At 40.4% G+C, this 14,541-nt stretch overlaps 1 protein-coding gene across 7 annotated transcripts in view; it reads left to right on the top strand.

Annotated features, from left to right (window-relative positions):
* The window catches only part of LOC138757652 (alpha-1,3-mannosyl-glycoprotein 4-beta-N-acetylglucosaminyltransferase B-like), a 180,493-nt gene that overhangs the window by 128,610 nt on the left and 37,342 nt on the right, over positions 1-14,541 (top strand). For all 7 annotated transcript variants that reach the window (XM_069925319.1, XM_069925318.1, XM_069925317.1 and 4 more), the window contains one exon: positions 3,572-3,702. In XM_069925319.1, coding sequence (XP_069781420.1) covers positions 3,572-3,702 — 131 coding nt within the window. The remainder of the gene's footprint in view (positions 1-3,571; positions 3,703-14,541) is intronic.

The following is a 14,541-nucleotide window of genomic DNA, read 5'->3' on the forward strand; positions in this document are numbered from 1 at the left end:
CCTGAATGATGCTTGCAACAATAGTTCTACATCATTTAATGCAAATTAGTATTCAATATATATGCAGGCAGAACAGTTAATACAATAATACATAATCTTCTCTTCTTATGCAGTTGCACAGGATTGAGGATGTCTGTTTATTTCAACATGCGATAACTGTTGCATACTGGGTATCACAGAGAATTAAGATAGTGAGCTTTTGGTCCAATAGCAAGGATAATAAAGGCAATTGGAAACAGTTGACTATCAGAGAGACTAAGTATGCAGACACTCAAACAGGATGCCATGATACACCCTAACAAATGGAGTCTGACAACACACACACACACACACACACACACACACACACACACACACACACACACACACACACACACACACACACACACACACACACACAAACACACAGACATACACACATACACAGACATGCACACAAAAATACACATATTCTTGACAACACGCCAGTTTCCTCATGCTCCCAACGATTATCTCCTTCAGTCTCCCCTTATCCCTTCCTTAATCATCTCCATCCCTCTATCCCTTCCCCTAAGCAGTTTCTCTCCTCTATTCAAACCCTTTTCTGATCCACACCCCCTGCTCCCAATATTTGGGTCAAGTTTTGACGTGAAGCAACAGTTCCCTTGAACTTGTTCCAATCTTGTGTACTGCACAGCGCAATTTCCTCTATGATGGAGCAAACAAGCACAGACTGGATGACTGCTTTGTGGAGCACCTCGATTTAGTTCACAAGGAGATTCAGAGCATCTGTCATCTCCCATTTTATATCTCTATTGCACTTCCACTCAGACTATTTGGGATCTCATACTGTTAGAACAAGGTCCAAAGTAAGCTAGAGGGACAACCTTCATTTTCTGAATGCACACATTTCAAATATTTGGAGTCAGTATTAAATTTAACAATTTTAAATAAAACATTTTCTCCTGTCTGTTTCAGAACTGGCCACTTCTGCTATAAATTATCCATCTTTACTGGTATTAATATTGCCTCAATTATTTATCAGCCCATTAGCACAGCCTGATTTGCTGGGCATGACCCACAGCTTGCATTTTGAAACTCTTACATTCCATTCCTTTGTTTGTGTTCTCACTCTCTAACAACACCCATTTCATAGCTTTTATTCAATTCTCTGTAACGGCCCCTATTAACGCACTAGTCAGATGACTTGTACAACATTATTTCCATGGTAATCATGCCTTCAGCCTATCAGATATTCTTTTTGTCTCATCCCTTCCTCCCCCACTGTCTCTGCAACTGAATGCTCTCTAATGTTCTTTCTTATCCAGTTTTGATAAAGCGTCGTGGCTTGAAACATTAATTCTGTTTCTATTTTCACAGATATTGCCTAATCTGCAATTTTGGCAATATTTTCTAGTTTTGGATTTCTGTTTTTTGAGTTTGAACATATAAGATTAAATGAATATATAGATCTACACATGCATTAGACTTTAAAATAAATATATATAGATAGGAAATGATATCTGAAATATAAGTCAGATTCTAACAGGAAATATAGTGTGTCTAGCACTACAGAATTAATTTCTATGTTATAGAATTTGCCAAACTACACAGGGATACTCATTGGAAAGATATCGGGTAGCAACAAGCTGGGACATCCATGAAATTGTTGTGGCCTATACAGGTATATTTTGCATTATGAATACTCCAATTATGAAAATTTGTTTTTACGAAGAAAGCCGTGTTCACTTTTACGAAAGGTTTTGAGGGGGTTTTCGGTTTTCCGAAAATAGCCTCCAATAGTAGTGAATGGGTCTTCACTTTATGCCATTTTGGCTAACTGCAGGTTTCCTAGGAACATTTTAGTTGCATAAAGCAGGGTATACCTGTAATAGGGAAGCAACAATTATTGGTTGGAATGCAATACACAAAAGTGCTGTAGAAATTCAGCAGGTCACGCAGAATCCATAAGAAGCAAAGAGTATCATGCTCGGTGGATTCACAGAGAGATGAGTCTGGATACAAGTGTTACAATCACACGTAACTTTTATTAACACACGGGAAACAAATAAGAGAAAATGTTAATGGTACTCAATCATTATTTCACTTAAGTGATGATATAGACATTCACCTTGGACTCCAACAATGGTAAACCTAAAATCGACCCACTCACACATACATATCCGGTTCTCTGACCAAGAGAATTGCGGCTCTTTGCGAATGCCAACCCATCATAACACTAATGGCTTTCTGCAAGTACCGACCCATCGCAATACTAATGGCATAGCTTCAGTGTAGTGGACACCTTACCCATGACACTTCCTGTGATGTCCACAGTTGGGACCTGGCATGGACTGATGTTCGGGGCTTGGAACACGAGGCAGAGAGAAAGAATATCCTGTGCGCTAGTTCTGCACATCGTGCCAATCTTTACCCCAGCCAACAGTAATTTAAGGCTTGAACTAATGGGTGGTCAAAGACCAATCCCGACTGACAGCTGATGTGACCTTTAAATAAGTTTCAGATGGGGAGGTCACGTGACCACCCACAATGCACACATTCCGGACAGGCACATTTCTTCCACACACAACAGTATATAACCAACATTTTGCTATATCATGACAGATTAGTAATAGAACTTGTCTTTAACTCTGCACACTGAATAATTGTTTCTCCCTATGTCATTGCTTTGAAAGAATATTGTAACTGTTAATAATATAAGAAAGCCTCACATTATTTTGCAGGGTCTCTCTGCTATAATACAAACAGATTCTATTGTACTTCAGAACGTGGATTAGAATTTGGATTGCAATATGCCTATCAAATTTCATACGTTTATACAGCCTCAGTAGTACTGCAGCTTTTAAGGAGCTCATCATTGATACCAATCTCAAGAGATGAATGCTGATATCTGAGCTATGCCTGCTTAATTTTCCTTACAATGAGACATTTTGTACTATTCCTATAAAACAAGATACTAATTCAAATAAGATATCTGTAACTCCTTTGAATTTGAATGTGAAGTAAAATCAGCCTTTATTATAGTCTGTAAATTTATAAAGCCATCACTGCCTGTAGCATGAATAGCAGAATCAAGGAAATAACAGCTGTTAAATGTAAAATTATTTTCTATTAAAAATGGATGTCTAATCTTTAGTAATTTAAATGCATGCTAGTCATCTTGTGTATTCTTCATATTTATTAATACTCTCATGGTTGAATATGCACAGAAGTCTATGATGACCAACTCTTGTAATTTATATATCTGTCCTGCAGAATCATTTGCACACTTATCAATTCCACAATTTCCAATATATTTAATTTAATTTAAGTAAATCACTATTTCATAGTACAGTACAATCAAAACAGTGAGTTTTTTTTAAAGTCAGGTTTACAAACAAAATAAATATTTACTTTAAAACTTAAAACTTTAAAACTAGTCTGTTTTTATAAAATTACCTTCATTTTAGTAACTTGATTAATTTGTTTTCCCTTTCTAACTCTTTTCAAATTATGTTTATGCCTCAGGTGTTATGGGAAAAAGATCTCTTCAAATTAAAACATTCTTTCTCTTATTTTTTGTTTGATTTAGGAAAATTGTTCAAGTCTCCTGACCTAACCTTAATCATAGAATTCATTCTCATGTTCTACAAGGATAAGCCAATAGACTGGTTACTTGATCACATGTTGTGGGTGAAAGTTTGCGATCCTGAGAAAGATGCTGTAAGTTTGTTTATTTTTCAGTGTAAATAATTGTCTGCTATTGTCTCTACTTCATAAACAGTTTAAATATTAGAATATCTTTGTTGCTATGAGGTTATTTGAGACTAAATAATGTAAATGAATTATTTCATTGTTACGTTAATGTACAAGCAGTTTTGGGGAGACCTATACTGTGAATTACTTGGGACAAAAAAAGATAAGTGCAGAAATAATTTGCTAATCCCTTCAATAATGAATGTTTATAGTGCCAATATCGAGATACAGGAAGAATGATCAATTCAGCCTTCTGGCCTGCTGCTTGTTTAAAAATTTAATCTTCAATGTAATTGGAATTTGCATATAATTTCTTTTCCACCTTAATTATGCCCATCCCTAATTTCTACCTGGGTACATATTCCAGCTATCCCAGCACCAGTACTAGATGTTAAAAGCAACTTATTGAGAGTAGCACAATTGAGCCCAATCCACCTTTGCCAATCTTCCCAGTAAGTAAAGGTCTGAACTAGCTAGTAAAATATTCTTACATTTCCCACTGTAGCTGAACATATCAAAATCTAGAAAAGGCTTTCCAGAGGATTTTGCACCAAATTTTTAAAAAATTACCAACTGGCACCACCATGTAAATGATATAATTTACCATGATTTCTTCTCATTAATGTCATCTAAAAGTTAAATGTTCTTCAATATTTGATCACATGAGGTGGAATTTATATAATTCTATGAAATTTGACCCAAACTGTAATAAAACAAACAGCAGAACACAGCAAAACCAATGAGCATACAACCAACTTTATTGTATTATGCTAGCAAGAATAAGAAGTACAAAGAATGAGTAAACAATGCAACTCATTCTCTGGACCTAACCTCACTCAACTCATACAGCCTTTTGGTACATCTTATGTAATACATTTGTCAGGGGATACGTGTAGTTTTCGAAGTTAATTGTACAGATATATTGCAGCTGATTGTTCCAGATTTTCATTAACATCTGTCCTTGTGGTTTTTACAGATATGCAACTTAATTAACTTTAGACAGGTTAATCTTTGTTCATTCCATGTTAATTGAGCCCTGTCTTATGGTTTTATTATCAAACCTATCAGGTAACCTTGTTCTTATGCAACCTTGTTCCAGTCTATTGCCTAATTGGGATTGTTTATCTCTAAGGCTAGCAAATCTTTATTAATCTACACACACAGGAGGCCCCTTTTCTGTAATGTTTAACATCCTTGTTGAACATTCTTTTACCTATAATTTATATAGTCCTTTAGACCGATGCCTACATGCAGTTTTACATATTTTTCACCATTTGACAATCTAATGTTTTGCTACTCCTGTCCTTCGCAGTTTCTGTGATCGATCATCCTTTCTCTTTCCCAGAATCATTCTGGTATGCCATTATCTCACACTTCAAATTCCCAACCTGTCCAAGGCTGTGATGTTTCTGCAACTGTAAACTGCTTAGCTGCATACTATACTAAACCATTAACTTTTTGTTAGCCTACTTACTACAGCAGAAGCCCCATAATTCTTTACAATTCCAAGTAAGATTGATACCTCATCCATAACTGAGACTCCAGAAAATTCACACATTTTGAAATACATTACTGAAAATTACAACAAGAAAGAAAACATTGATTGTACCCAGGCAGTGGCCTCAGCGCGACTCCACAGTGGGGGCTGAAAGGGGCCTCAACTGTGGCCTGCAGCCATTTGACATCAGGGCTGAAGGGCCTGACCCGTGGCCTAATTAAAAAAAGAAAACATTCTCAATTGCCCTTAATAAATGCAGTTTTGCTGACTTAATGTCATTATGAAAATTGATTTCATCATTCAGAGAGCATATCTATTAATTAGTTGCACTAAGAAAAGAAACCAAATTTCAAAATTGCATTAGATCTCTCACAAAGTGAAGCTACAGCTTAAAACTTAAATGTTTCAATGCTGACAATGTGCTCATTAAAAAACATTGACCTAATCATTCTTCAGTGTGTAAAGGGTGCTGGGTCTGCATAAAGTATGCACTGATGAAATTATTTTGCTTGGCATATAAAGCACCGTGTTGCATGAAGGAATATATATATTATTCAAGGAAATCAATGGTGTGATTTGAGGATCAATTTTACAAAGTGCACGGTTAGGAGGCATTAGTAATAACATTAAAGCACTAATTCTTCGACCTGCACTTTCTACAAACACAGCTTTCCTATAGGGGAGGAAGTTGTGAAATTGGTCCTGTAACATTTAGATAGAATTATCTACTACATTTTACTTTCTCCAAAGCTGAAATTTTGAGAGTACGGAGTTTGTATGTTCCTGTTAAGATTAAAGGCAAAGTTAGCAGACATAGGGAACCATGATTTTGAGGGATTTTGAGGATCTAGATCGGAAGAACAGAGTGTAGGGATTAGTAAAGAGAGGGTTTTGGAGCTTCTAGGGTAAGTAAAAGTGGATAAGTCTCCTGGTCCTGATGGGATTTTCCCCAGGACATTAAGGGAGGTCAGGGAGCAAATAGCGGAGGCACTGTCAGTGATTTTTCAACGATCACTGGAGGAGGATGTGGTGCCGCGGGATTGGAGGGTTGCTAATGTAGTTCCATTGTTTAAAAAAGGCACGTGGTGTCGGCCAAGTAATTATAGGCCTGTAAGCTTGACTTCGGAGGTAGGGAAAGTTATGGAGGGTATTCTTAGAGATGGTGTGTATAAATATCTAGATAAGCAGGGATTGATCAGGAGCACCCAGCATGGGTTTGTGAAGGGGAAGACATGTTTGACGAACCTTGTTGAGTTTTTTGAAGAAGTGACGAGAAAGGTGGATGAAGGTAGGGCAGTTGATGTAGTCTATCTGGATTTTAGCAAAGCTTTTGATAAGGTTCCACATGAAAGGTTAGTAAGGAAGGTTCAGTCACTAGGGATTAATAGAGAAATAATAAGATGGGTTCTGAGGTGGCTGGAGGAGAGACAGCAGAGGGTCATGGTGGACAACTGTCTGTCAGGATGGAAGCCTGTGACGAGCGGTGTGCCTCAAGGATCGGTGCTAGGTCCCCTGATGTTCATAATTTATATTAATGATTTGGATGGTGGGGTGGTTAACTGAGTAAGTAAATATGCAGACGATACAAAACTAGGGGGAGTTGTGGATAGTGAGGAAGATTTTCAGGGATTACAGAGGGATTTGGTTTGTCTGGAAAATTGGGCTGAAAGATGGCAGATGGAATTTAATGTAGAGAAAATAATCAAAATAGGACATATGTAGTAAAGGGGAGGACATTGGAGAATGCACAAGAACAAAGAGATCTGGAGTTATGGTGCAGTGTTCCTTGAAGGTGGATTCCCATGTTGACAAGATGATTAAGAAGGCATTTGGTCTGTTAGCCTTCATAAATCATAGCATAGAGTACAGGAGCTGGAAAGTGATGCTGTGACTGTTTAAGGCATTGTTGAGGCCAGGTTTGGAGTATTGTGTTCAGTTCTGGTCTCTAAATTATAGGAAGGATATAGATAAGGTGGTGAGGGTGTAGAGAAGATTTACCAGGATGTTGCCTGGCTTAAAATACCTAGAGTACAGAGAAAGATTGAAGAGGTTAGGACTTTATTCATTGGAACGTAGATGGTTGAGAGGGGATTTGATAGAGGTGTTTAAAATTATGAAGGGAATAGATAGACTAGATGCAAGTAGACTCTTCCCCCTGAGAGCAGGGGAGGTTGAAACAAGAGGTCACAAGTTGAGGGTAAGGGGCAAAACTTTAGGAGAAACATTAGAGGATGCTTCTTCACTCAGAGAGTGGTGGCTGAATGGAATAATCTTCCAGAGGAAATAGTTGAGACAGAGTTAATTCTTTCATTTAAGAGGAGACTGGATATATACATGGGTAAGAAGGGGTTGGAAGGTTATGGGCGGAGAATAGGCGGGGGGATCTAGCGGAGTTGTTTGAGTGAACCGGCATGGACTTGAAGAGCCAAGATGGCTTGTTTCCATGCCATAAACTGTTATATGATTATATGGTTGTATGAATAGCAGGTATAGGCAACATGGAGCAGATGAGGTACTTGAAGAGTTTTTAAAAATGCAAGAAAAACCTCAAGAAATAAATCAGGAAGGCTAAAAGAAGAGGTTGCTTGGGCAGGTAAATGTGAAAGAAAATCCTAAGGGTTTCTACAAGTAAACTAAGAGTTATAGGGATTGTAAAGGACAAAATTGGTCCTCTTGAAGATCAAAGTGGCCAGCTTTGGGAGATGGGGAGATCTTAATTTTTTTAAATCAGTAATCACTCAGGAAATGGGCATAGAGTCGTGGGAAGTAAAGGAAACAAGCAGTGAAGTCATTGAAATGTACAGATTAAAGAAGAGGAAGTGTATGCTGTCTTAAAGCAAATAAGAGTGGATAAATCCCCAGGGCCTGACAAAATGTCCCTTTGGACCTTGAGGGAGGCTAGTGTAGAAACGGCAGGGGCTCTGGCAGAAATATTTAAAATATTCTTAGCCATGGATGTGGTGCCATAGGATTGGAGGGTAGTTCTTATTGATATCACGTATGTTGCTTCGCCATCTTGTGGATTTGGCTGCGACTGTTGGGCTCTGTGTTGCTGGTACACATGTAAATGATGTAGCTTGTTGTGCTTCACATGACAGCTGCTGTGTTGATGTTTCAGTATTAGTGGTTGTGGTCTCTTCATTTGATACCTCACTTGAAATTGGTGTTGCAGGCTTTGCTGGTATTAAAGCTTTCTGCTTCATCACATCTTGTGTCAATCGAATGTGAATTCTGTTCCTCCTCAGCTGATTGCCAAAGTCTGTCTCGACAATGGATGATCTTGGTGTCTCAGCTTCTCTGATGAGCTTTGTGAGGTCTATGTTTTCAACATCGGCTCTTGAATATCCACATGCTGCCCTCTGAAGAGTTCTGGCAATGTTTGTGTATATTTGTTATAATCCTGGCGTCCTTCTTCTTGTGTGTCAGCCAGTCCTCTTCTGGTTTCCTCCTGGTCTTCTGCAGGGTGTATTTTGCTTGGCAGAGTTGTTATATATCTCCTGCCATTTAGAATTTCCACCAGAGACTTCATGTCAGCCCTTAAAGGCATTGCACATAATGATAGAAGAGTGAGGTATGGGTCTTTTTTTGTTTCCCGACACTTAACTGGTGTGTGTTTCACAGTTTGCACTTGTCTTTCAATGAACCCATGACCTTTGGGGTTGTGTAGGGATAAAGTAGTGATAACAAACCCATACTCTGCAGCCAGCTTTCTGAATTGTTGTGACATGAACTGTGTTCCATTGTCACATATTATTTCCTCGGGTATTCCTTTTTCAGCAAGGAGTGCTCTCATTTCTGAGATGATAGATGATGCTCTAGGGCTTTCACCCTTTTGACAAATGGAAATTTCGAGTTGTTATAGGCAATTATTAAATACCACTCTTGATTCTCAGTGAACAAGTCTGCTCCCATTGTGTGCCATGGCCTGGCAGCTACTTCTGTGGAAATAATTTCCTCTTTTTGTTGTGTGTTTCTATTGATCCTTTTGGATATCTTCTTCATCTGGTTCTCATAATTGACAGGATCAACTGCAACTCCCAACAGCTATCCAGACCTCGAATTGCTGGTCTATAGCTTCAGCCAGCTTCAAGCTATCCTTCCCTATTAGAGACTTTTGTTGATCAACTAATCTTTCCTCTATATTCTTAAATTTGCATTTTGCAGCGACAATTTTTAGTCCAGTGAGGAAGTTGTCAGCAGTTTCATCAGTCTCTTTCTTTAAGCCTTGAAATTTATAGAGTTTAATTCTATGATTAAACCTGGGTTCAAGATGAGAAGCAAATTTTGCAAATATCTGCACTGGATTATTTTTCTCCACCTCTCTTAAACAAGTCAAGCCCTCACTCCCCTGTCAAGAGAAGTATATAACTGACCTCCTCTGCTGTTACATTTTTTTAAATAGCTTTTGAATGCTAAATTGCACTTCTGAAACATTTTTAAAAATTCAACAATGTCTTGAGCCTTCCAGTCCATCATTGGGTGAACTGCTCTTGCTCCAGCCATTTTTTTTCCAGTAATAGTTTTTTTTCTGTTATTCCCCTTTGTATTTCAGTGATTTACAATCAATTGCATGGTTTTATTCTTGTTCTCTTATACCATGTTATGTCTCTTGAGTTACTTGGAATGCTTCTTAAATAACTTAGGGAAGTGCGATTTCATTAACAGAAAAGACTCTACTTATTCATGCCTTTTACCATCTAAGGAAAACTATTCCTTCTCACATACATATGCATACGCCATGCAGTGATGCACTACAGTTACTACAGTGAGAAGCCTGTATTCTTGAGCAGTTACAAAATAGTTAACATTACCCCAACTATATAACAGTTACCAAGAAAGATGATGAAGCAAAAGCTGTGTATATTGTCTACATGGACTTTAGTAAGGCCTTTGACAATGCCCCACATAGGAGGTTAGGAAGGATCAGACGCTAGGTATTCATGGTGAAGTAGTGAACTGGGTTCAACAATGGCTAGATAGAAGAAGCCAGGGAGTAGTAGTGTATGATTGCTTCTCAGACTGATGACCTGTGGCTAGTGGTGCTGGACCCATTGTTGTTAATCATCTAAATCAATGATCTGGAAAATAATGTGGTAAGTTGGATCAGCAAGTTTGCAGGTGACACTAAGATTGGAAGCGTTGTGCACAGCAAAGAAGGATTTCAAAGCTTGAAGAGGGATCTGGACCAGCTGGAAAAATGGAAGATGGAATATAATGCTGGAAAATGTGAGATGTTGCATTTGGGAATGAGAAACCAAGAAAGGACATACACAATAACTGAGGAGTGTGGTAGAATTGGGAATACAGATACATGATTCCCTGAAAGAGGCGTTGTATGTGGATACGGTGGTAAAGAGAGCTTTTGGCATATTGGCCTTCATAAATCAAAGTATTGAGTACAAGAGATGGAATGTTATAGTTGATGCACCAACAATTACTCAAAGACTGAGAATGAGAAACCACTAAGCTTTTATTCACTAAAGAACAAAGGCACATCCATACTGCTCGACTGTCCTGCTCTGAGGAGGGAGCTGTGGAACAGTCACCTTCATACAAGAGCCTGTGTGTGGGACCACAGGTATACAGGTACAGTGGGAGACTGGAAGGCCCCTAGATTGAAAGGTCAAGAGGACAGTTTTCCAGACAGAGGCATTCTCCCTTTCCTCTTGCCCATTCCCCTGGGGGAATTTTAGCTAGTAGTCCAGCTTGTGGCAATGCCCCTGGCCAACAGGTACTGGCGCAGCTTGTCACTTATAAAAGAGGACTCCCCGGTCACTGTGGATATAGCTGGGGAAGCAGGATAGAGTGAAGAGACTGTGCAGAGCCTTGAAGACTGTTGCAGCTGTCATGTCAGAGTAGGGGATGGCAAACGGGAAACAGGAGTATCCATCAACGACATTGAGGAAATACACTTTGCAGTCTGTGGAGGGCAGGGGTCCTTTAAAGTCAACATGGAGCCGCTTGAAGGGGGTGGGGTGGCTTTTACTGTCTGGCCAGTAAAAGTGTGGTTCACACTCAGTGCAGATCTGGTAGTTCTTGGTCATGGATCTGATCTCTTCAATGGAGTACGGCAGGTTGCAGAATTTGATGAAATGGAAGAACTTGGTAACTCCGGGGTGGCAGAGATCATTATGGAGGGTTTGTAAATGGTCAGTCTGCATACTGGCACAGATCCTGCGGGACAGGTCATCTGGTGGCTCATTAACTTTCCATGGCCAGTACAAAATATGTAATTGTAGGTTGACAGTCCAATTTTCCACCTCAGTATCTTGTCGTTTTTAATTTTGCCCCCCTCCTAGTTGTTAAATGTGAACACTACCACACATTGGTCAGTTAGCAAGTTCAATCATTTATCAGCCAGGTAATGGTGCCAGTGCCTTGACGATGGCTTGGGCCTTCTTTCTCGACCAAGGAGTGATGTATTTCGGGGCCCTATAGAGTACAGGAAAAGAAAGCAACTGGTCTGCCTGCCTGGTTAAGGGTGGCAGCCAGAGCGAAGTCTGACACACTGCTTTCCACCAGGAATGGGACGGATTCATCCACATCATGCATTGAGACCTTGACAATGTCTGCCTTGATGCAGTTGAAGGCTGCACAAGCCTCCACTGTCTGAGGGAAGGATGTGGATTTGACAAGGGCATGGGCCTTGTCTGCATAATTAGGGACCCATTGGGCATAATAAGAGAAGAACCCAAGACACCTTTTCAGGGTCTTAAGGCTGTGGGGAAGGGAAGGTTCCAGGTGCGGCCACATGCAGTCAGGGACTGAGCCAATGACTCCATTCTCATCGACACAGCCAAGGATGGTAAGGCGGGTTGTGCAAAATATGCACTTGACCTTATTATACATGATGTTGAGGAGGTTGGCTGTTTGTAGGAATTTCTGGAGGTTGGCATCGTGGTCCTGCAGGTCATTGCAAAAGATGGTAACATCGAGGTATAGGAAAGTGGCCCACAGCTCGTACTGGTCTACCATGCAGTCCATCTCCAGTTGGAAGACTGAAACACCATTCATAACACTGAAGGAGATCCGCAGGAAGAGGTAGAGGTGGCAATTCACCTCAAACCCAGTGTGTTGGCAGTCCGCCAGTCAGATAGGGAGCTGGTAGTAGGTCACGTCTCAGGAATGGAGGACCATCGCCTTCCCAAGATCGTGTTATATGGCGAGCTCTCCACTGGCCACCAAGACAGAGGTGCACCAAAGAAGAGGTACAAGGACTGCCTAAAGAAATCTCTTGGTGCCTGCCACATTGACCACCGCCAGTGGGCTGATATCGCCTCAAACCGTGCATCTTGGTGCCTCACAGTTCGGCGAGCAGCAACTTCCTTTGAAGAAGACCGCAGAGCCCACCTCACTGACAAAAGACAAAGGAGGAAAAAACCCAACACCCAACCCCAACCAACCAATTTTCCCTTACAACCACTGCAACCGTGTCTGCCTGTCCCGCATCGGACTTGTCAGCCACAAACGAGCCTGCAGCTGACATGGACATTACCCCTCCATAAATCTTCATCCGCAAAGCCAAGCCAAAGAAGTATGTGGACTTCAGGTCGATGGTAGAGAAGAACTGACACTGTTCAATTTGTTTCACTATGTCAGCTATGTGGGGGAGGGGATGTACATCTAATTGTGTGTACCTGTTGATGGTCAATGAACATCCTGTTCTTCTCCCCTTTCCTCACTACTTGTGCTCTCCAAGGGCTGGTAAAGATGTATAAGACATTGGTGAGGCCAAATTTGGATTATTGTGTGCAGTTTTGGTCACCTAACTACAGAAAAGATATCAATAACATTGAAAGAGTGCAGAGAAGATTTACTAGGATGTTGCTCGGACTTCAGAAAGTGAGTTACAGGGAAATATTAAACAGGTTAGGACTTTATTCCAGGGAGCGTAGAAGAATGAGGGGAGATTTAATAAAGGTATTTAAAATGATCAAGGGGATAAACAGAGTAAATGTAGATAGGCTTTTTCCACTGAGGATAGGTGAGATACAAACTGGAGGACATGGGTTAAGGGTGAAAGGGGAAAAGGTTAGGGGGAACATGAGGGGAAACATCTTCACACAGAGAGCTGGTGAAGAAGCTTCAAACTCTGGGCCTCCTCACTCCCTCTGCAACTGGATCTTTGATTTCCTCATCGGAAGACTGCAGTCAGTACGAATTGGAAATAACTCACTGATTATCAACACAGGCGCACATCAAGGATACATGCTTAGCCCACTACTCTACTCGTGAAACACACACAACTGTGTGGCCAAGCACAATTCCAATGCTATTTACAAATTTGCTGATGACACCACAGCTGTTGGCATTATCACAAACTGCAATGATGAAGTGTACAGGAGAGAGATAGATCAGCTTGTTGAGTGGTGTCATGCCAATCACGAAGAAGGCTCACCAGCGGCTATACTTGGTGAGTGCTTGAGGAGATTCGGTATATCATTGAGGAATCTCCAAAACTTCTACAGGTGTACTATGGAGAGCATCCTGGCTGTTTGGATCACTGTCTGGTATGGAGGTGTCAGCTCTTAGGACAAGAAAAAACTCCAGAGGGTTGTTAACTCGGCCTGCTACATCACAGGCACCAGACTTCATTCCATCAAGGACATCTACAAGAGGTGGTGTTTTAAAAAAGCAGGCCCTCTATCGTCAAATACCCCATTACCCCTCTTCACTCTGCTGCCATTGGGAAAAAGGTACAGGAGCCTAAAGACAAGAACTCAGCGACAGAAGGACAGTTTCTTCCCCTCTGCCATCAGATTCCTGAATAATCAATGAACTAAAGATTCTGACTTACTTTCCATGACCTATTTTGGTCTTTTTTAAGTTTATTGTTGTAAGGTGGTTTACATGAATGTTTACACTGTGATGTTGCTGCAAAACACAGAATTTTGTGACTTGTTCATGGCAATAAATTCTGATTCTGATTCTAGTGGCCTGGTGGGAGTGTGGAATGAACTGTCAGATGAAGTGAACTTAATTTTAACATTTAAGAAGAATTTGGATGGGAGCGATATGGAGGGCTATGGACTGGGTGTAGGTCAGCGAGTGGGACAAGGCAAAATCAATGGTTCGGCACTCACGAGAAGGGCCAAAATGGCCTGTTTCGTGCTGTAATGATCTAAGGTTCGTTCCATGCTTCTATTCTGGCTGGGCAGATTGCAAGAAGGGGGTTGGAATGAGGTCAGTGAAAGACAGGTGCCTGATTCACAGTCAGGAGATAAGTTTGTAGACTTAATTGTCATTCAGAGTTTTTTGCCCTTGTTAACAGATTGTAAAAAGTGAAAACATTGCCAAAAGCAAAATGT

Source organism: Narcine bancroftii, chromosome 3, assembly GCF_036971445.1.
Source record: "Narcine bancroftii isolate sNarBan1 chromosome 3, sNarBan1.hap1, whole genome shotgun sequence".
In the NCBI taxonomy this organism is placed as follows: domain Eukaryota; kingdom Metazoa; phylum Chordata; class Chondrichthyes; order Torpediniformes; family Narcinidae; genus Narcine; species Narcine bancroftii.